This window comes from Pinus tabuliformis, chromosome 1_1 (genome assembly GCF_031772625.1).
Source record: "Pinus tabuliformis cultivar Carrire ecotype Pingquan chromosome 1_1, CPIR1, whole genome shotgun sequence".
Classification (NCBI taxonomy): domain Eukaryota; kingdom Viridiplantae; phylum Streptophyta; class Pinopsida; order Pinales; family Pinaceae; genus Pinus; species Pinus tabuliformis.
The window spans coordinates 655,487,229-655,510,307 of NC_142297.1; the positions used below are offsets into that span (position 1 = coordinate 655,487,229).

At 38.4% G+C, this 23,079-nt stretch overlaps 1 protein-coding gene across 1 annotated transcript; it reads left to right on the forward strand.

Moving 5' to 3' along the window:
• The first annotated feature begins 2,537 nt into the window (after positions 1 to 2,537).
• LOC149215098 (toll/interleukin-1 receptor-like protein) lies at positions 2,538 to 6,341 on the forward strand. Its single transcript, XM_089389620.1, has 3 exons — positions 2,538 to 2,616; positions 5,537 to 5,744; positions 5,840 to 6,341. The coding sequence occupies exons 1-3, from the start codon at positions 2,538 to 2,540 to the stop codon at positions 6,339 to 6,341; spliced, it is 789 nt and encodes a 262-aa protein (XP_089245746.1).
• Positions 6,342 to 23,079: the final 16,738 nt, after the last annotated feature.

Below are 23,079 nucleotides of genomic sequence, written 5' to 3' on the forward strand. Positions count from 1 at the left end.
AGATGGATGCAAGGAGGAAAGGACCTGTGGAAAGAAATATGGACAGCAAAATATAATATGCCATCAACTCCTGAAGAAATATTAAGGAAACAAGAAATACCAAGAGGATCAGACATATGGAATCTGACTAATCAAAGAAGAGAATTAGTAGATGGAAATATATTTTGGGAAATCAGAGGGGGCCAGAATGAGAGATTTTGGGAGGAAGCGTGGCAGAAAAGGGAGAAAATGGTGAATCTACAGGGAATGTAGGATATCTACAGAATAGGGATTGACAGAGAACTCATCTTGGTCAAAGATTATTGGATAGAAGGAAGAGAAAATGAAGAATGGAGAGAATGGAAAACAATAGAAGACTGGAATAGGAATGCAACGGAGGAACAAAAACTTGTTTAGTAAGGAATTAGAGTCCAGGAAAATAAAAAACAAAGGAGGAAATTATATTCTACGATGGGGAAAATAAACTAAAGGAACTTTCACTATTAGTGAAGCATATAATATAAAATTCCAACAAGAGAAGAGGGAAGAGGAGTAGAAATGGAGAAAACTTTGGAAAAATAAATGGTGGCCAAAGATAAAGATGTTCGTGTGGTTGGTAGGGAGGAAACGTATTCTAACCTGGGATCAAATCCAAAAAAGAGGATTCTCAGGCCCATCAAGATGTTGTCTCTGCAACCAAGACAAAGAAGACCAGGAACATTTACTAAATGGCTGCAGAATAGCCCAATTCCAATGGGATAAGACTAAAGATCTCTTTTCAACAATCGAACGAAATCCTCAAGATATCATACAAACTCTATGTAATTGGGGAGAAGGAAAATTTAAAATCTCGATGGTGAGAAGAACCTGGAACATGGTGGCAGGATTCAATGTGTGGAATATTTGGAAAGAAAGAAATGGAAGAATTTTCCAAGGGAAAATATCAAATCCGGAAGAAGTTTGGCAAAGGACCCTGAGACAAATCAGGGAATCAATCCTTGCAGAAGTATGGACAGAGGAAGATTGGAAGACCTCTAAGGAAGAAGCAGAAATCCTAAGAAGGTTGAACTTGGAACCAGGGATGGTCTTTCAACAAAAAACAAAGAAACAACAACCTATCATTGTCCAAAGTCTTGCAGTCTTCCGAAGGCCACAGGAAGGGTTTATCAAGCTTAACTTTGACGGAGCGGCAAAGGGGAATCCAGGTCCAGCAGGATATGGAGGAATCTTTAGAAACAGTCAAGGAGATATAGAATGGATTTATGTAGAACATGGAGGAACTACGAGTAATAACGAAGCGGAATTCATGGCGGCTTATCAGGGCCTCAAAATTGGGATAAGAAATGGATATAAAAAGCTAGAGATCAAAGGTGACTCAGCCCTGGTTATAAACACCATAAAAAAATTAATACAAGGGAAACAGTGGGAGAAGGTCGTCAAAAGTTGGAGAACAGTGAGCATAGTCCAAGAAATTGAAGAAACATTGAAAGATATTGAATACAAGATCACCTCTCATGTCAAGCGAGAAGGAAATAAGCCTGCGGATTGCTTGGCCAATTGGGGAAGTAAGGAATTAATGGGGAAAGTGGATGACAGTTGGACAAATAAAATGGTGATGACAAGATGGGATAGTTTAAAACAAATCATAGATAACTATACCCATGAAACAACATAATTGTAATCAAAAAACCATGAAGCTCCTAAGCGGGAAGATAAGGCAGGTGTATTCGGTAGCAAAGATAGGACAGAAGGACATCGGCCATACCTCCTTGACCATAGTAATTAATGATAATTCAGAGCAGCAGGTACGCAATCCAAAACAAATCTCGGAAAACACCGAAGAGAGTATCATACAAGTTACAAGGGAGAAAGGAAGTGGAGGACAAATTCATCATAAACAGAAAGGTGGCGATAAATCTATAAGGCGGAACAAGAGAAGGATGAAAGACAACAAGAAGTTGAAGAAGGTGGCGAGGAAAGGAGAGACTTGGCAAACGAATCAAAACCAACGTCTTAAACGAGTCAAGATGGCAGTGAGCTAGGATAAAGAAGTCCAAGCAGAGCGGGAGGATTTTGGAGACAGACAATTTGAGCGGAGCAGAATAAAAATTGAGGTCGAAAGCTCAGAAGACATGGAGATTAACCAGGACGAGGGTTTCCGGAGTAAGACTTTTGAGAAAGGACAGAGCAGCAAAAATGTTAAACGAGGCAGAACAGACGGAAGAAGGAAAGCTCGTGAACAAAGAGGTAAAGGCCGACCCTGGCAAGTAAACAACGGAGAGGAGGGAAACCAGCCTCAGGGAAGGCGAAAAAGGGGAAGGAAATCTATCCGTAGGACGGTTCATGAGGCAGAGCAGGCTTACAATCAAGAAACGAATGAAGACATTCGAAAAATCATTGAAGTCATGGAAAACAGAGTCCTGGAAGAACCGTCGGACCCTGAGATGGAAGAGTGGAAATCCCAGATGCTTGATCCAGGCAATACCAGAGGTAGACTAACCCTATACCGTTGAGCTCTTCACACTTACTGGGTCCTGAAGCACCTTTTGGCCAAGGCAATGGAACAAGTCGCTGCAGAAATGGTGGAGATGGCTCAGGAATCGATGGTAGCAAGAAAGGAGATGGCTAATGTTGAAGGTATAATGCGTCAACAGAATGAACAGATTAAGGAGATACAGGAGATGCTGAAGGAACTAGTAAAAACCAAAGACCAATGAAATCAAAAGGGGAAGCGCAGAGATTTGAGAGGCTAGTTAACTCTCTCTTTTTTATTTTTGATGCTACTGCTCTGTTTTTGGGAATTTGATTGCATGTCACAACAACCAGTAGTGAAAGATAGGTCTTTTAGTAGATCTTAGAAAGAACAGTCTCTGAAAACATTCTGATTACAAAGGTTTAATATCTTGTAAGTTTTTTCTGACAGCATGTAAAAAGAAAAACAATATCGAATGCTTGATGAAGAGGAACCAACAGATCCGGTTTCCCATATGGGCGGATTGAGGTTCCTTAGTATGTATTTTTCAGTTTTCTGTAGATAATAGAAATTCCTTAGCTTACAAAAAAAAAATACATCATGTATGGCGTCAAATTCAAGACCCAATCCCCTTTCGGCCAATCATTCTCCTTTGTTATTTAATCAAATGTTTTATCTTCATCATGGGAGTTGAAGAATACTTCTTCCTATTTGGGGTTTGCTAATGAGGTGGAGGTTGAAGAATACTTTTTATTATTTGGAGTCATTATAAAGAGGACAGAATCTGGGCAAAAAAATCTCAAAAAATCTTGTAAAGGCAGTGTTTGAATTGTGTTTTTGATCCTGGAAATGGATTCAGCACCACCAAAAATGTCTAAGACACCTAAAATTTTGAAATTTAACAATTATAACTTGGATTTATAAAAATCCTTGCTAGATTTTCTCTAAATATAACCGAAATTTCCATAACTTTCCAAACAATTCCTCTGGCCAGTTAGACTACAACTTCCTATTTTGCTTGGTGATCAAATCAACATCTGTGTTTGTCATTTCATTGTGACTTCCGATTTTGGCTCTGATCAAATCCATAGCCAAAAAATAAATCCTATGCTATTAGGCTGTATTGAGCGGCAGTTGTATATGCCCGCCATTAGATTTTGGCCTTGGCAAAATCCAATGGTGGACATATACAACAACCGCTCAATTAAAGCTCGATAGCATAAAATTTATTTGTTGCCAAATCCATAAGAATCTTGGGGCTCCACGTCATGAACGGTTGTCATATCTATCCCTCTAGTCTAGTTAATTTGTAAGTAATAAAATATTATTTTAATTTAATATTAATTTAGAATTTTATTTTTAAATATGATTAAATTATAATTAAATTTTATATGCATGAATTTAAAAGTCAGATGTGAATAGATACTGGATAATCTATAGGTATTAGATAACTATTATTAATAACCTTAACAATAATGAAAATATTTGATGAATACTTGTCACATTAAAAAATGAAATTTATAAAACACGCGTTGGCCAGTTCTAATGAAAAGAAATACGAGAGCTATTAGGAGGTGTATTTCTTCATTTTGGAGAATAAACAATTTAAGCCTATGAGGGAAAAAAAATTGCAATTTAGAAAAGAAGCGTTGACCACTTCTGTAAATACGAGAGCCATTACTCGATGCGTCGTGTGACATTCAACAGAGTTAAGAAGCTTCCTAGCATTTGCCAGGTATCATCCAAGGTTCCGAATGCGTAGAGAGGCAAGCAACAAAGTTAAGAAGCTTCCTCGCATTTACCAGCTATCATCGAAGGTTCCTCGAAGACTACAGAATGCAGTAGAGTTAAGAAGCTTCCTAGCATTTACCAACTATCATCGAAGGTTCTTGGAAGACTACAGAATGCAGCAGAGTTAAGAAGCTTCTTAGTCTTCCTTTGTTGCCGCTCAGATGGTGTGTCTTTTTGGCTGGAAACTGTTTGTATTTGTGCCAAGGAACCCGCATAGGGTTGTTTTTGGTTAGTTTAGCAGGAAGACGGGCTGACGTTTGACTGAGCTCCTTGCCCTACGAGCGGATGCCACAACTGGCCGATTCAACGACACGTGCAAAAGTTTAAACGATTTAGCAAGCTATGCAAGAAAATCCGGAGGATTTCACCGGTTGTCGGCAAAATTGTCAAGTATGTGGCTTGTTTTAGGGCAAATCTTTCCACATGACTTCTAAGCCAGTCTTTAAAGGATTTGACTAGGCAGGTAGAACGCTTCATAGAATTATCCTAGGAAAGCCCACAATATTGGTATAGTTATGCGAAGACTTGCAAAGGATTCGAAAACTGATGCAAAAAACAGTAAGCATGACACAATTCTTGCAATGCAATTTCTAGATGTGTAGGGGCATCTGGGGACATGTTGTGTGGAATGCAACAGAGTTAGCAGTCAAGTGGAGACCAGACCAATTTTTTGTTTTGTAAATGACCACATCCTTCACCCATAAAACTTTACGTTGCACATTATCTTAACATTGTTTCTTGGTATTCATTGAACTCCAATGGTGCACTTAGTTCCTCATCACGATGATTCTACTTCCTCTTCCACTGCCTCTAGTTCTGCATCAGTTCCTTATGCTTCCTCATCCACTACCTCTTGTTCTGCGTCAATTCCTTATTCTGCGTCAGTTCCTTGTGCTTCCTCCTCCACTACCTCTTGTTCTACGTCAGTTCCTTATGCTTCCTCATCCACTGCCTCTTGTTTTGCATTAGTTCCTTATGGTTCCTCCTCCACTGCCTCCTGTTCCATGTCAATTTCTTATGTCCACTATGACGTATTCATTAATCTTTGTAATTACAATTATTGTAGCTAAGATGTCAACACCTTCACTACCAAACTTTGCCGTCTCTTCCAATCCCTTCAGTTGCATGTTTTTTTGGACAACCCAAACTTGCAAGACTTGCACAACAAGATTCCACCGAAAATAAAAAACGCTATTTTAGCCTCCTCTGTACACATCACCATTTTACCTCCAAATTTTGCGCAATCAAAATGTTGTCTTGATGAGCTTGTTCTCATGATTAAATTGATTGCAGATTTGAAGACTACCACTATTCCCATTTTTTACTACTGCAAACCTAGTGAGCTCAGGTGGATGGGTAAAGACAATAATGGACCCTTTGCTCAAGCCCTTTGCAACTATGAAAAGAAAAATCTATATGATACAGAGACAATTAAGGAGTGGAGAGACACTCTACACCATGTTGTAGAAATTAGTGGTTTTGTTGTGGATGAGAATCATAGGTGAGCATCCCACTATCCAAATCCAATTTATTTTTCCGTAGTTAGCCATTTCTCTCTATTTATTTAACTCTATAAATGAATGAATGGATATGCAGGGATGAAGAGGAGATATTGAATAATATTATAGAAAGCATGTTCCAAGACTTTCCTTATGGTCCCCATTACAATGTTTTTCTAAATCATCGCGGACCTGATGTGAAAGAGACCTTTGCCAACGCTCTTTACAAAAGCCTTGTTTCTTGTGGATTTAGAGTTTTTTTGGATGAACAGGAATTCGTGCAGGGACTCAATATTACTCCTCAAATAGAGGTCGCCATTCAATTCGCCCATGTCAATATGGCTATTTTTTCTCCTCGTGACGCACAATTTTGTTGGTGCCTTGAAGAACTCAACCTCAATGTGAGGTCAAAGAATAGCATTCTTCCTGTTTTTTATGAGGTCAAGCTTTCTAATTTGCAATGCCCTGAACATGGAGTGTACGCTGAAGCCCTGCTCAACCAAGAAAACAATGATCGATACGATCCACAGACTCTTCAAGATTGGAGAGACGCTCTTTCTAAGGTCGGAAAACTCCCTGGTCACGAGCCGGATGGGTGAAGATTTTCCCCTATTCCCAAGCCATCTTAGTGTTACTTTTCAATTGGTTGGTGCATCACACTTGCACACTTCACTAATTATGTTTCTTTTAGTTTTTCAATTTCATTAATTGTAGCACAATTTACTATTTTTGGCAGCTTTTCGGGTCCTGAATTTTCGAAGCTGTTTTGAGGCCCTAAATGACATTTTTTTGGAAAATCACAAGTGGAGAACGTAAGGTTTTAACTAAAAATTCTTTGTGAGTGGTTGTTTTCCTCAGGTAGATCTTTCTAATGAGGTATCGTGTGTGTCAAATGGAGATCGATGCCAAAACCATGACCCTAGGAAGTTGATGTACCAATTTACCCCAATAGGGCCCATAGTTTGGCGTTTCATCTCTTAGGGTTAGGCTTTTGGATGTTTGAGATTTTCCATTGTTTCTCAATAATAAATATGCCCTAAAGCCTTATTGTAACACAATTTAGAGTCATGCAGCCACCACATTTCTTCTCAAAGATAAGCTACCATTGCTTGAGCTCGTTTATTTCCATTCTGTATATAAGCATATTTCAGTTATTTGATATTAATGAAATGAAGTTTTATTTCTACTGCATCTCTGTGTTTCTGGTTATATCTTTAATTTTTTGTGTTCCTGTTTCAATTCGGATCAGTGGTATCAGAGCAATTTTCTCTTTATTGATCCTTCTTTTCATCTCCCCAACGAGGTCGTGGTATAAGGAGTTAGGACTTGATCTCGTTGAACCTTTGCAAGATCAGCCTCGCAAACCCCAACTGTCGCCCATAGGGGAAGAAAAGAAAGACGATAGAGTAGGAGATCCTATCAAAATATTGCTCGAGGAGGCCCTCGACAAACAAAGGAGCACAATGATGGATAACTTTGCACAGATCCTTCAACGGTTTCCCACCAGTGGCCCATCCAAATCAAACAACCACTCTAGAGGCACCACTCATTTTAAAGTACAAGTAAACTTTGACATTCGCATATTTGAGGACCAAATAGATGCAGGCATTATAGATAAATCATTAAATCTGTTAAAGGGATATTTTTCTGTTCATGATTTTTCCAGCCGGGAAAAGATTACTTTTTCTCTTTTCAAAGTCGACCCCCACGTCAAGGACTGGTGGGAAACTTACTGTGAGGAGAAGGATGAAAGTACACCCTCACTGTTTTCAACGACACTCTCTTGGAATTCATTTCGGGAAACCATCAAAGAGCTGCACTACCCTGTCAAGAGCTATGAGTATAAATACATAAAGCAGACCACGTTGCAACAGGGAAGGGAACAAGATGTGCTAGAGTTTACCAATGTTTTTCATACCCTTCGCACAAAGTTGGGTATCAAGGATTCTGAGAAACATTTGGTACTCAAGTACCACGACTGCCTACATAGGTACATCCAGGATGAGATGGAATTCCTGGACATCTCCTCATTCAGCCTAGCGTAATGATACACTCTCAAGATTGAGCAGAAACTTAAACAGAAAAAACGAGGCTTTGAATCTTCGAATCTGAAGCAAGGGAAAGGTGCCCCCAAACCATAGAACAAAGGACAAAGACAAGACGGGGTGGTCCAAGACAACCCACCAAATCTGAAAGAAAAGAAAAACACCACAAAGCCAAAGAAGGACACGTGAAAGTGGTGTGAGTTCCATAAGAGCTCCACTCATAACACAAGTGAGTGACAGGTCATGCACTCACTGCTGGTCGAGATGAAGTCTTCTGAATTGATGCATGTTCCAACTCTGAGTTGGAACCCGACAAGGGGAACGACAAAGGGAATCAGATTATTGATGCAAAGCCCAATGTCATTGTTGCCAGCATGAAGATCCAGATGGAGGAACCCAAAGATCTAGAGGAGGATGAGCACCTCTTCCACTCCTAGATGTGGGTAAAGGGTTCCCCGCTGTAGTTCATTGTCGACAGCAGGAGCCAAAAGAACTTCATTTCCACAGAGGTCGTGAAGCGGTTGGGCCTACTAACCATAACACACCCACAACCATACACCATCGAGTGGCTTCACCAAGGACGAGATCTTCGCGTTAGCTAGTAGTGCCACCTTCCATATAACATCAAGCCCTTCACAAATGAGGTATTATGTGACGTTTCTCCTGTTGATGTTTGTGATGTATTATTACGCAAACCATACTTATGGAAGTGAAATTTTATGTATGAGTCAAGGCCTCGTGATGTTGTTGTTGCCTTGGGAAAAAATTTGTGCAAGATACCGAAGCTAGCACCACCTACCACCATCTCTTTGGTTACTACAAACAATGCAGTAAGTTCATTTCCAAAATGGGGAAATTTGTTTTCCTGATGATGCACCCTCGTGGAAAGAAGAATATGGTGGGCACGACCTCCAGACAGGGCCCCTATAAATGACAAAAATAGATGGACAAGGTCGTGGAGGAGCACGAGAACATCTTCACCTCCTCCGCATGAGTGCCTCTGCACTATCATGTCAAACACTCAATCAATATGACCCTTGGTGCGTTGTTGTTCAATGGACCAATATATCAATGCTCTATTATGGAGAATGACGAAATAAAGAGGTAGATTTAGGAGCTTCTATAGAAAGGCCACATCTGGCCGAGTTCATCATCCTATGGGAGCTCGATCGTGTTGGTACAGAAGAAGGATGGGACTTGGAGACTCTTTGTTGAATATAAAATGCTGAACAAGATCACTGTCTGGAATAGGTACTCGATCCCATGGATTGATGACCTTCTGGACCAGCTCAAGGGGGCAAAATATTTCAACAAGATTGACTTGATGTCCAGATATAACCAGGTACCAATCGAATCCTCTGATGTGTGGAAGACTGCCTTCAAAGCCAAGGAGGGTCTTTTCGAATGGCTGGTAATGCCTTTCGGGTTGATGAATGCTCCTGCAACCTTCATGAAGCTGATGGATGACATCTTGTGGCCATTCACCAACGCATTTGTAGTGGTATACTTGGATGACATCTTGATCTTCAACCAGAGTTGGGAAGAGCACCTCTACCACATTCGACAGGTTCTCTAAAAACTATGACAACATAAATTATGTGTCAATTTCGAGAAATGCACTTTTGACATGACCCAACTTTAATATCTAGGATACATTATTGATGAACGGGGGGTGGATGGGGATCCAACCAAGATCCAAGTCATTTGGGATTGGCCAGCCCCAACCACTCTGAAAAAGCTCTGCAGCTTTCTGGGTCTTACCAATTTCTACCACAGGTTTGTGCTGGGTTTCTCTCATATCACTTGGCCCTTGAGTCAATTTAGCAAGGGAGGAGTGGAAGCAAAAAAGAATTGGTTTGAATCTCAATAGAGGGCATTTGCAGAGTTGAAATGTTATCTCTGCTCTGAACCAGTGCTCACATTACCAGACTTGCAATAACCATTTGAGATCGGGACATATGCCTCTAACTATGCTATTGGGGCAGTCCTTAATCAGCAGGGGCATCTAGTGGCATATCACAGTGAGACACTTTCAGACACAGTCCAGAAGTATCCCACTTATGACAAAGAGATTTATTCCATTGTGCAGGCTCGCCGACAATGGAATCATTACATTTTGGGGAAGGAAACGATTATCCACACAGACCACAGACCCTTGCAGTTCATACAGACGGAAGGGAAGTTACAAAATGATCTCCATCAAAAGTGGTCCATATACCTGCAATATTTCCATTTGAATATCAAGTATAATAAGGGAAAGACCAATAATGTTGCACACTACCTCAGCCAACCACTGATCATGGCGTTAACCACCATGCTCAACTCTTGCAGGCACAAGACTTCTAATTGACCATTTCTCTAGAAAAGTGACCCAGAATTCATCCACACATGCCTGACACTCTTGTAGGGTTAGCAAGTTCCCTATTTTCACCTCCAAGATGCACTGTTATCCCACCTGGGACACCTTTGTGTTCCTTCAAGTGAGTGTGCCAAGATGATTTGGAAATCACATTAGATTTGGGTCGTTGGGAATTTCGTGGGCAAGAAAATAGTGTCAGTATTATAGAAGTATTTTAATTGGTCAAATCTTCGACAGGATGTCGGGAAGTACATTAGATCCCGCACTACCTATGCCATTGACAAACCGAACATCAAGAAACAAGGTCTCTATACTCTACTTCCTACTACTAATCGACCTTGGGAATCCATCTCCATGGATTACATGTTGGGCCTTCCTTCTACTAAGCATGGCAATGACTATGTTTTTGTGGTCATCGATAGATTCTCGAAGATGGACATTATGGTGGCCTGCAAGAAGAATATCACAGCAGAAGCCACTGCTAAACTCTTCTTTGAATGAGTGTGGGTACACTTTGGGATCCCACAATCTATCATCTCATATCGGGACAACAGGTTCCTCAGTACATTCTGGTCTAGTCTCTGGTCGATGTTGGACACCAAGCTCACTAAGTCCACAACTTTCCATCCCAAAATTGATGGCCAGACAGAGGTCGTCAATAGGATGATCGTACACATTATGCACATGTACAACTCAAAGCATCCACACACATGGGATGAGAGCCTCCCTTATGTCCAGCGCAACTATAACCAGACTCTCCATAGCTTGACTAACCATAATCCTTTTTAGGTGGGCTTGGGATTGCAACCATTATGTCCCCTTGATGTGGCCATACCATTTGCAACTACTCAAACAATTTTGTCTCATGTCCAAACCAAAGCCAACAAGGCAAAAAACTTCATTGAGCACATTCAACACATCCACCAGCAGGTCCATGACATTTTTGAGAAATCAAATACCAAGTACAAGCAATGAAATGATCAACACTGGGTGCCACATAAGTTTCAGGTGGGCGACAAAGTATGGTTGCATTTATAGAAGGAGTGCTTTACGGGAGCCTATTAGAAAATCAGACCACTCCAATATGGTCCTTACACCATTACCAAGGTTGTGGGAGACAATGCATCTAAGCTCAACATTCCCCCATTCCTTCGTCTGCATCTAGTGTTCAATGTGGACTGCCTTCGACCATACTTCCCACCATTGGTGGACACATCAAACATTACAGAACAACTCACAGCTACAGAGTTAAACCCATACTACATGGAACAAGCCACAACTAATTGGATCATGGAAAAAAAGATGAAGAACACCCAATAACAAAGGATCCAACTATATCGTGTTGTTAAAGCAGGCCAACTCCTTCATCAGGTGAAGTGGCTCACTAGGGACCAAGTTCAATAGAAGGTTCCTTATCTCATGGAGGAACTCAATGCAATGGGGACCATTACTTCATAAGGGTGGAGGAATGATCTGGGTGGATATTGGTAGCCACCCACCTATTCCACATGGACCCCCACCATTTTTTCTTTCAGTTTTTCAGTTTCCTTAATTGTAGCACAATTTACTATTTTTGGCCCTAAACGATGTCATTTTGGAAAATCATTGGTGGCGAATGTCAATTTCTAATCAATAGGTGTTACTATCAATCGTAGTCCTCAGATATATCTTTCTAACAAGGTATCATGTGCATCAAATGAAGATCGTATGCCAAAGTTACAACCCCAGGAAGTTGATGTGCCAATTTACCCAAACGGGGCCCATAGTTTGGTGTTTCATCTCCTAGGGTTAGGTTTTTGGATGTTTGGGGTTTTCCATTGTTTTCCAATAATAGATAGGCTCTCAAGCCTCATTATGACATAGTTCAAAGGCATGTAGCCACCATAGCTACCATCGCCTGAGCTAATTTATTTCCATTTTGTATGTAAGCATATTTCAGTTCTTTGATATTAATGAATTGAAGTTTTATTTATGTTGCATCTCTGTGCTTTTGGTTATATTTGAAATTTTTTGTGTTCATGTTTAAATTCGGATCAGAAAGGTACCATTTGAAAAACCACGACAAGGTATGACACCGCCAAAGGTTGGTGTTAGAATTAAATGTCATTACTATGGCAAACTTGGGCACTATTCTAAATATTGTCTCAAAATTAAATACCATGAATCTAAACATAGAAACAAAAGGGACATTGGCCATTTTTTTGATGGAGGAGAAGCAATGAATGATGCCTTCAAAAATAGACTATTTATTTCAGATGTTGCACTATTTCTTGACACCTATGATCCAAATGAATGGTTTTTTTTATTTTGGAGCCCCCATTCACATGTCTTGTAATAAGTATTGGTTTGAAAATTTGCGTGAAACTAATAATGGTGAAAACATATATCTTGGGGATGATCATTCACACAAAATTAAAGGATATGGTGATGTTCTTGTAACATGACCAAATGATAGTGTCAAACAAATTCACAATGTGATATATGTACCTAGCATTAAGAACTTAATTTAAATTTTCACGATAATAGATCAAAATATGATATACAAGATCACTTCAAGGTTATTACCATCTTAATTATGTTGCCACTTAAGAAGCAAAGAATGGTAAAGGGACTTCCATTGCTTAAGAATGAATATCCGTTGTGTGAAGGTTGTGCATGAGGGAATATGTATAAGGATGAGTTTTCCACTCATATAGATAGAATAAAACGGGATATTCTTGAACTCGTGCACACAAATGTGTGTGGGAATATGCAGACAAGATCATTAGATGGAGCATATTATTTTTTGATTTATATTGATGATTGCACAAAATATACATGGATTTATTCCATGAGAAATAAAAGTGATGTATTTGAATAGATTAAATAATCTAAAGACTTGGTTGAAAGCAGAAACGCAAATACATAAAAATTGTCCAATCAGTTCAAGGGGAGAATATATATCGGGTGCATTTCTGAAGTACTGGAGATCCATTGGCATTGTGCAACAATACATAGTGCCACATACTCCATGGTAGAACAAAGTAGTTGAAAGAAAGAATACAACCTTAGCAGAATGTGCACGAAGCATGACCAAATCTAAAAGCCTTGTGAATGCATTTTGGTCTTATGTAAGATCCCAAATGTTAAAATTTTCAATGGATCTAGCACACTTTGGTGTTCTAATAAATTTTTTTTAGCATGAAACAATGACACAAATGAGATTTTCAAATGTATTCTTTTATTTATATCATTAACTGAATAAAATAGTACATTCCTATACAATAATATTGAATCCCCTGCAATGACATGCATGGCTACCCATCAAATGAGAAAACAAATACACTAAAGCACAATCTTGGACCTCAGATGGATCAACCAAGGATAATTTTAGGGGCGAATGTTCGCCCTTTGGCGAAATTAAGGGGTTTTAAATTTTTAGTGGGCGAATATTTTGTATCATAGTACATTTTTACAAATCACCTCAAATAGCCCACCTTATTTTAAGGGAGAGGGTAAAAAAGGTAAATTTAGCCCTTGAAATTAGGAGTTCCAACCTTCCATTCGCCCATTTTCAAGAATAGGTTTTATTTAAGTGAATCCATTCGCCCATTTTCAAGAATAGGTTTTATTTAATTGAATCCTATGGGCCAAATACCATATTTATAAAAGAGGTATGGTAAGTTAATAAAAATATAAATAATTGAGAGGTATGGTAAATAAATAAAACATTTTTTATATTTACTCCATAAGTCACCTGGTGTAAACAAATAAAAATATAAGTAAAGTGGAGGTACAGTAAATAAATAAAACGTCTTTTTATACTTACTCAAAAGGTATGGTAAATAAATAAAAATATAAATAAACTAGACGTATGGTAAATAAATAAAACCTCTTGTTATATTTAGTCCATAACCCTCATTCTATTTATGAAGGCTCAAGAAAGAGGTTTTATTTAAGTGAATCCTATGGGCCAAATACCATATTTGTAACAGAGGTATGGTAAATTAATAAAAATATAAATAAACTAGAGGGATGGTAAACAAATAAAACATTTTTTTATATTTACTCCATAATTCACCTTATATTTAGGAACACTCAAGAAATGGGTTATATTTAGGTGAAACCTATGGGAAAAATACTATGGGACAAATACCATGGACTAGATTGCTGTTAATACCATGCAAAAAACCATTATTAACCCTAATATTAGAATTATTAAAAATAAAAATGGCACATGGTATTGACCCATGGTATTCACCAAAATGGCACATGGTATTGACCCATGGTATTCACCTGGAATGTGGCCTATTTAAATGGGGGGATTAAACCAGCATAGATCCATTTTTACTCTTCTCTAAGAGTTCACAATGCTAAGATTCACTAGGACTTTACAAAGTTTTATTATTTAGTGAAAGACTCGCCAAGATCTTACAAGATTTTATAATTGAGTGAAATATTCGCCATGCCTGGTGAGAGATTCGCCAAAAAATTATATATACATATTATATTATTGATAAAATCGCCTTCCATTTTTCCTATATACCATGGAGATTCGCCCATTTATTATATTTATAAATTTAGGGGGGGTTCTTAAAATTTTCCCTGGGATCAACCAAACAAGTTACACTTGAAAGGTTTTCGTCCCAGGGATCAAATTAGAACTTTCCTTACCAAGTTCTCAACAAGACACATTAGGATAGACAAACTCAAATTGATCTAAATGCCTACCTCCTATCCCCTTTTATAGCCTTGATGGACACTCTAGAAATCTTATTTTGTTGTTTTCCCTTGAAAAAAGAAGGAAAATACCATGGAAAGATACCATGGGAAAATACTACATTAAATACCATGGGAATATTTCGTACATTTTGATCATATTGAAAAAATGGAATGTTACAAATCCTCTTGCCATAAGATTTCTTTTTGTCAAGCAATCCACTTCTATCCACAGTAGAAGCATATGTACATTGATATCATGTTCACATACAAACCAATGTGTTACCTTATGCCTCCATGCTAAATGATCAAGAATGGATCATTTGATACCTAGATCCGAAACAATCTTACGACCAATCATGCCCTTAATAAATCCCCCTGGATCCCAATGCCACCTAAGTCTTGGGACCTGTGGGTTATGATACCACCTCAGTCCTCCATCCTAGTTCATGCCTAAGGGCCCAAGCTGTAATATGCCCTTACCGAAGAGTATCCTCCTAGGAATCATCCCATCAATAGAGTTCCAACTCATAATCTCTTGCAAATCCATCCTATGGGAAGGATCTAATGTATGAATACTTGCACATTCTACTATGTTGATTCTGCTCAATGCCCAACTCATGTTGATGTACCAAGTCACCCAACATGATCCATTTGGAGAACTCTGCCCTGCTCTCACTCATGTATGAAGGTGGGATGATAGTGTTGCAAGCCTTTTTTATGTACTCTTATAGAGGGCTTCTTTGGAACTCCCAATTGTACTCCCCTTGCTACCTTGTGAGAGACCGGAGTCATTCCGCAACACTAGACAACTTAGATGCTAATTCAGCACATACCCATATGAGATCCTCACTTTTTCAGTTCTCCTATAAGACAATGTCTCTAACTATTTTAAGATCTATCTTGAAATCGTCGATCTTTTCTCAAAAGTCCTCTACTAGCAAATTTGTTGCCTTGTTAAATGCCCATGAATATGTCTGCACTAGATTCTCAACTATCACAACTCCAAGTTGAACATTTGACCAATTCTCTAGAAATGGCTAATGTTGCACACTATTTTTTTTATGATCCCCCTTATGTTCATGCTCATCATGTCGGTTCACTATTGTTGGTTCCTCACTCAATTCCTCCTGGATTTCTTCCCCTTAGCCTTCTCCACCTGTGGAGACAATTTGTTGTTCATATTCTATGGTTGTTGAATATGGATGCACTAGTGCATTTCTATCTACACTTGGATGTCCATATTATTCATGAATGTCCCCCTAGAAATCTATGGGCTCTATTGTATAAGATTCTACCTCACCATGCACTTCTGAATGCTTGTCATTCTATAAGTCTCCCTGAATAACATCATGTTTTTGTTCATCATCTTTACTTAACTTCTCAGAATCTTCATGGGTGCTCTCTGAAAAATTAATGGACCCAACTATAGAAGGGAGCCCATGATCTCAGGGAATCTCCTCATATTCTATCCTTGTTTCCTCCTTCCTATCACATGGCCATGAATGGTTAAATGTTTACGGTCTCTTGTAGATAAAGCATAGTCCTCTCCTTTTTAGTTCATTCTTGTTGTAGGATTTACTTCCTTTCTTCTTGATTCCTCCATCAATCCTTATCATATCCTTCTTGTTTAGCACCCTTCTGAGCAATTTTATGTTTTGCCTAGCCCACTTCTTGCCTAGATCATAAGCGGTTGGTGATACCATTAGTGCCTTACTCCAAATGGTCAATAGTTTGGATCTCAGTATCTTTCAAATGTTATAATCTCCTTCTAATAAATGGGACACAATATTTTACATGATTTTTTTTATATGGTCTGGATGAGATGATATAATGTAGGTGTAAAAGTTTTGGAGCAATTGAAAGATCAAGTTTTCACATTCCAGATTTAGCATGAATGTTCCAAAGCTGAAAACTACATTGAGTTCTAGAATTGTGTTTCGCTTTAGAAAGGTACGCAGCACGATATTGTTCAACCCTTTAAGGCTTTCTACTATCATCTACAATATCTCCCTCATGATGTCATTATTGTAAGGTGGTAGTGTCAATGGTAAAGTTATGATCTTGCTGAGACAAGATGCAATTGTGAACTTGACCTCTTCATAAGCATGATCCCAGAGTTTGGGTTGTATCAAAGAAAGGATGGATGACTTGAGAGCCCAACTGATTTTCTTCCATTCTAACTTTCCCACAGTGAACAAACATGTGTTGAATTCCTCCAACTTACGAAGGTCTATGACTAACTTTATTCATTTGAATTCAGATCCAAGTGTGAAGAGACACTTTCTTCTTACATCTTCCCTCTAGATATCCTTTGACTGCTGAAAGATAACATGGACCTTTAGATAGAAAGGCCTGTTGTTTTTCTCTTACTTCTAATATGTAAGTTTTTTCCTTTTTTGTTCCGCAGAAGTATCATAGCCTAGAGAATCAACTGGTGTATTACTATGTTGATTCCTGTGTCATTTCCAAAAGTAAAATGATGACATTATGGTTTGGCATAAATGGATATCAATACTTATTTTTCCTTCTCCCTCCTCATCTTTCTTCAATAAAATTGATTTACACCCCTTGGATACCTAGTCCTTGTACCAAACCAAACAAAATACCAAAAATTGTTGCACTTCTCTCTCTTCTTTTATCTTTTAAACAAAGAATTAAAGAATAAACAAGTAGGACATAATGATAAATATGAAACTAAACTAGTGAGCCTTCCTGTATCTACATAATTTCTTTTGTCTCCCTCACAGCCTTAGAGCTCTATGTGCTTAGCCACTTTGTCTATGTGACCTCTACCTCAATCTCTGTTGCAAACGAGATGATGCGCACCATGGCCTTAGAATATTGTGTGGCCTCACAACTTTTCTATGTGCCCAACTAGTAGACATAATTAGATCTCCAACCTGTATGGTGCTCCATGAGACATAGACATGATCATTTGGCCCCTTTTTTAAATCCAAGTGAGAACATGATAGCTCTCACTCAACCCTCTCCCAAATCATAGTGTCAATGAGTCATTTCTTGACCCACATTGTATGGATCAGCATATGAACTACCTGAACCCCTAGACAAATCTGCAGAATAAGTGTGCCATTGGGAAGCGCACCCTTCAAGTTAAACATCAATTTTCGACTTGAAGATTGGTTTGAATCTGCCTTGGCCAAGTTTATAGTTGGGATGGAATTTCTTAGTTTCAGTTTTGATCACCTGATGAGTAAATATTTGAATGCTCCCGTGAAGGCTCCGAATCTTTGCTTATTTTTCTATTGATTTCTTCCACCGAATTTATAACCATTCAACAAGAGACAATGCTACAAATAGTAACCTAATGTTGGTTCCAACGACTACACAAATTCTTTTGATACTTGCACCTATATATATATATATATATATATATATATATCTATATATATATATATATATATATATATATATATATATATATATATATATATATTATCAATCAATTATGCACTTCTGAATATAACCTTGTATAAATTTGCGCATTCAAGGTTGATTCATGTTTTGGGTGTTTTTCAACCCAGACGCCCGATATGGGCTCAATCCTCCAAAACCCTTTTCTTTGTTCCAAAGAGTGAAGTATGCAACTATGTGGCTCTTATGGACTCAACTCTACATGATTCGAGGCTCAGATGAAGGACGTTTTGGTGGATTACTCTACATGATTCTAGGCTCAGATGAAGGACATCTTGGTGTATTGTCATAACGATATTGAACTAGATTTGTAGAGCTACGATTCAAATTTAGTTGTAGAATGAAACTAAACCAAAGTAGACCATATCACTAGTGTATAGACTCTTAGTTACAATTTTTTTACGCAACATTTCATTGATATATTCGATATTAGATCCAAACCTTTGGGATCTGGGGACAATTCTATCTGTTGCATAAGAGTTGTGGCCTCATTCCTCTGATTTTACGCCATTTTAGCTTTGTTTGAAAGTGATCCTCTTCTCCTAGTCTCAAAATTTTCTCATATTCATTTTTAAACCTTTTTTGGTTCCTCCTTAGATATGTGAAAGCACACATCTGGTACTTGCTATTATAAGTATCATGTAGCTTTTGGTTTGCACTTCCATCAAACCTTTGCAATGCATTCTCCCTAGCAAGGGCCATGTAGGCAGAGTAACTTTCCTCAGCAATTGTAAGATGCCAAGGAAATAAAAATCATCTTGTCAGATAATTAATCTGTGATGAGGGATTGATTGTGGCCTCTAAAATTATTCCAACCACATGACGGCCCCCAATATTTAGTGCGTTTGTGCTTGGATGCTGCCTGCACGAAATGGTGACCAACCTCTTGATCATAATAACATTGTAAAATACTCAAAGTTATTTATATATGTGCCAACCCAAATATTAATTTATTTATATATGTGTGAACCCAAATATTATTGAATAAATCATTGTTTCTAAATCATGTAAATTTCACACAAACTCATATATAAATAACATTGGTAGCTTTTAATTTATTATAATGGTGGGATGTTATAAATGGATGGGTCGTTGTTATAGATTACAACAGTTGGTGGCCCCATGCCATGTTGACCTTCAAACTTTGACACAACTGTACCCCTCTCAGCCTTTACACACTGATGTGGCTCTTGTGCCCTTAACCCTCAAAATATCGGCCTAGCCTCATAGTTTGGCCACCAGAACTTCTACATATGATTTTACAAACATACACATACGACTCCCTCAGTCGTGGCATTTCAATCTTTTGATTTGAATTATGATAGGGAGGGTGGTGATGCTACAGTTGCAAGCTCAACATTCCTACAATGAAAATTTCCACACCTACGTCCCTCGATGGCCGGTATAGTTATTGGTTCTATTAGAAAAAGATCCACAAATTGCGTTCACCCCCTTCAACTCTTTGTTGGTGAATAATAACCCTCCACACAATGGTTTTTCGGCCGGGATATGGCTCTGTGTTGCATATAATGGTACGATTAGTGTATGAAAGGAACTTGGCCTTAAGTTTTTTGTTGGACCAGTTTATGGACATGTGTGGTGTGCGTGGTTCCACGGTCTTCAATCCCTGATGACCATTGCATGTACAAATAATTCTAATCCGTAACGTTGAATTAACCCACAAGACATGTGACCTTCACATCATATGTGGTCGCAAAGATAACAGTGTTGGGTCCCTATAATACTAGTGATTACCCCATTACTATTGTAGTTATACCCCTTATTTATATTGTTGTGCCCCTATTACCCCCATGTTGTTATTTCTGTGCCCCATAGAATCCCTCTATTGTTATTTTTGTGGCTTATATTATTATTGTTAGGTCGGCTGGATTATATTGTGACTCCTTAGACTCCTATATATAGAAAGGAGGTTTTGTCATTTGTATCATCAAAGAATTGTTCATTTATGTAATGTAAAGGAGGTTTCCCCCTCGAAGAGGCTGAATTCTAAGGCGTTGATCTATCTTTTCTATCTTTTCTTGAGCTGGTTTCATAACATTTGGTATCAGAGCTTTGGATTCTAGGGTTTCGCTGCTCCAAACAGGTCATCGTGGCATTTTCACTATAACATTTTTTTGTGACGTTTTAGAAGTTGCAAAAAAAACCCATTTGAGAAGAAATCACGCTGAACCTTGGGTCCGAATTTTAGAGCTTTTTGCGCGATATTTGCGGAGATATGATCTGAGGAAGTTGGTCTTTTTGCAGACTCCTAAATTACATTCAAAACAGGTGACCTGACGAAAATTGTCATAACTTTCTCTCTAGGGATCGGATTGAAATTTCGTAAGAAGGTATAGAAAGAGGACAGACTGTAGTTTCTTGTATTCATGTTTCAGATTCAAAGGTTGAAACAGTGACTCGTGGCATGTCGTACAAGTTTGCTCTACTGAATTAGTCTAAAAGCAAGTCACTGTGGGAGATTTCACATAACTCTTCCTTGGAGAATCCAATTTGGGTCAGACTTGTGGCATTGGAAAGAGGACACAGAAGGCTACTACAGATCGCAATTTCAGAACTGGATGATCTGAAATTACAGAGATACATCAGATTCAATATCAGGCTTCTATAAAGTGAAAAAAGGTGTGTAGTTTTTTTTTTAATTTTTGTTTAAGCTTGGTTTAACGGAATTCAAAGGGCATAGTAAAGCATTATTATCGGTAACTGATGCCCCGAGGAAAGAAAATGCAAACACCTAGTAAGGAACCTGAAAGCTCTAGCATGACTCATGAAGAAGAGGAAGAAATGCTACATGATATATCAAAATTACAAGAACAAGTGCAACAAATGTCACGCTCACAAAAGCTAACAGAAGCTAAGATAAGTGGCGTGGAATCTAAGATAAATGGCGTGGAATCTAAGATAAAGGGCATGGAAGCTAAGATGTATGATTCGAAGACATATTTGAAGAGAGACATGGAAGATTTGAAGACATATTTGAAGACAGACATGGCAGATTTGAAGACAGATTTGACAAAATTTTTACAAGAAATACTTACTAATGGTGAAAAGGTTGTAAAGGAAACTCATGATGTGAACAAAAGTAATGTTAATCATGATTCCATAGATGCTAATGTTGGATCGAAGACCCACCATATTCCAAAAATCGATATGAGGAAGTTTGATGGCAAGGATCCCGCCACATGGATATTACAGATGGAGCAGTTCTTCGATCTCAATAATGTGCAAAACACACAAAAGGTACGTATGGCAACTGTATATTTGGAACCAAATCAGTTTGTATGGTATCAATGGCTTTTCTCTCGTAAAAAATTTATCACTTGGGCAATTTTTACGGAAGAATTGATAGCACATTATGAAGATACAAAAAGCAACACTTTTTTTAGCCAATTGATAAGTCTCAAACAAAAGGGTTCAATAATGGAGCACATTGAGGAGTTCCAAAAATTGAACATAAGGGTAAAAGATATTCCAGAGGAGCATAGGATTGATGTGTTCATAGGGTCTTTAAAGGATAATATCCAACATGATGTTCGCCTTTGGGAACCTGATTCATTAGAGAAGGCATTCAGGTTAGCAAGAAAAATGGAAAGCAAAATTATGGCAACCAGGAAGCATACCACTCACAACTATAAAGACGGAAGTGTTGTTGCCCCTAGTCTTCCACAACCTATAAGGTTGACACCACAACAATTGGAAGAAAAAAGAGCAAAAGGGCTTTGTTACAGTTGTGATAGCAAATACACTAAAGGTCATAAGTGTGCTGAGAAGAAATTATTCTACATAGATTGTGAAGAGGAAGAAGAAAAGGAGCAAGAAAGGTCAAAAGAAGAAGATATACTCCAGGAACAAAGCCTAGATGAAGAACAAATAAATCCGACCATATCTTGTAATGCATTGGCGGGAATTACCACTCCTCAAACCATCAAGATAGAAGGACAAATCAAGAAGAAAAAGGTAATAGTGTTGATTGATTCAGGAAGCACCCACAATTTTATTCATTGTAGGGTAGCAAAAGAATTGAATTGCTTCCTATATCCAGCACCAGAGTGTCAAGTGATGATTGCAAATGGAGGAACAATAAATTGCTCTGGAAAGTGCCATAATATCAAGCTATCCATGGGAGAATATGTATTGACTAGCCCAATGCTTTCCATTCCAATGGGAGGTGTTGATGTTGTACTAGGAGTCCAATGGCTACAATCCTTGGGTACAATAGCTTTTAATTTTCAAGAACTTTTCATCAAATTTTCTATGGAAGGAAAGGAAGTTGAATTAAGGGGTATTGCAGGGAAACCAGGAAAGATAATCAGCTCTAATGGTATGACAAAGCTTCTAAAAAAGGAGCAAAGAGGTGTAATTGCACAATTATGTTCGCTAGATGTTTCCACATTGGAATCATCTATTTCTCCAGATCTCCAAAAAGTCCTGGACAATCATTCCAAGGTATTTGAGACTCCCAAAGGTCTCCCACCTATGCGTGATCATGATCATGCTATTCATCTGATTCCAGGAAGTGTTCCTCCAAACATCAGGCCGTACAGATATCCCTATGTCCAAAAAGGTGAAATTGAACGTATGGTTGCAGAAATGCTAGAGGCTGGTATAATTCAACCGAGTCAAAGTTCTTTCTCTGCTCCAGTAGTATTGGTGCACAAGAAGGATGGATCATGGCGCATGTGTCCGGATTATAGGGAGCTCAACAAGCTCACTATTAAAGATAAGTTCCCCATTCCTGTCATTGATGAATTACTGGATGAATTGCATGGATCAATTTACTTC

Excerpts from the sequence above, each read along its gene's own strand:
- LOC149215098 (XM_089389620.1), top strand. The coding sequence starts at position 2,538 with ATGGAACAAGTCGCTGCAGAAATGGTGGAGATGGCTCAGGAATCGATG. Across the intron at positions 2,617-5,536 it reads GGAGATGGCTAATGTTGAAG|ATTTGAAGACTACCACTATT; the intron begins GTATAATGCGTC and ends AATTGATTGCAG. Across the intron at positions 5,745-5,839 it reads GTTGTGGATGAGAATCATAG|GGATGAAGAGGAGATATTGA; the intron begins GTGAGCATCCCA and ends ATGGATATGCAG.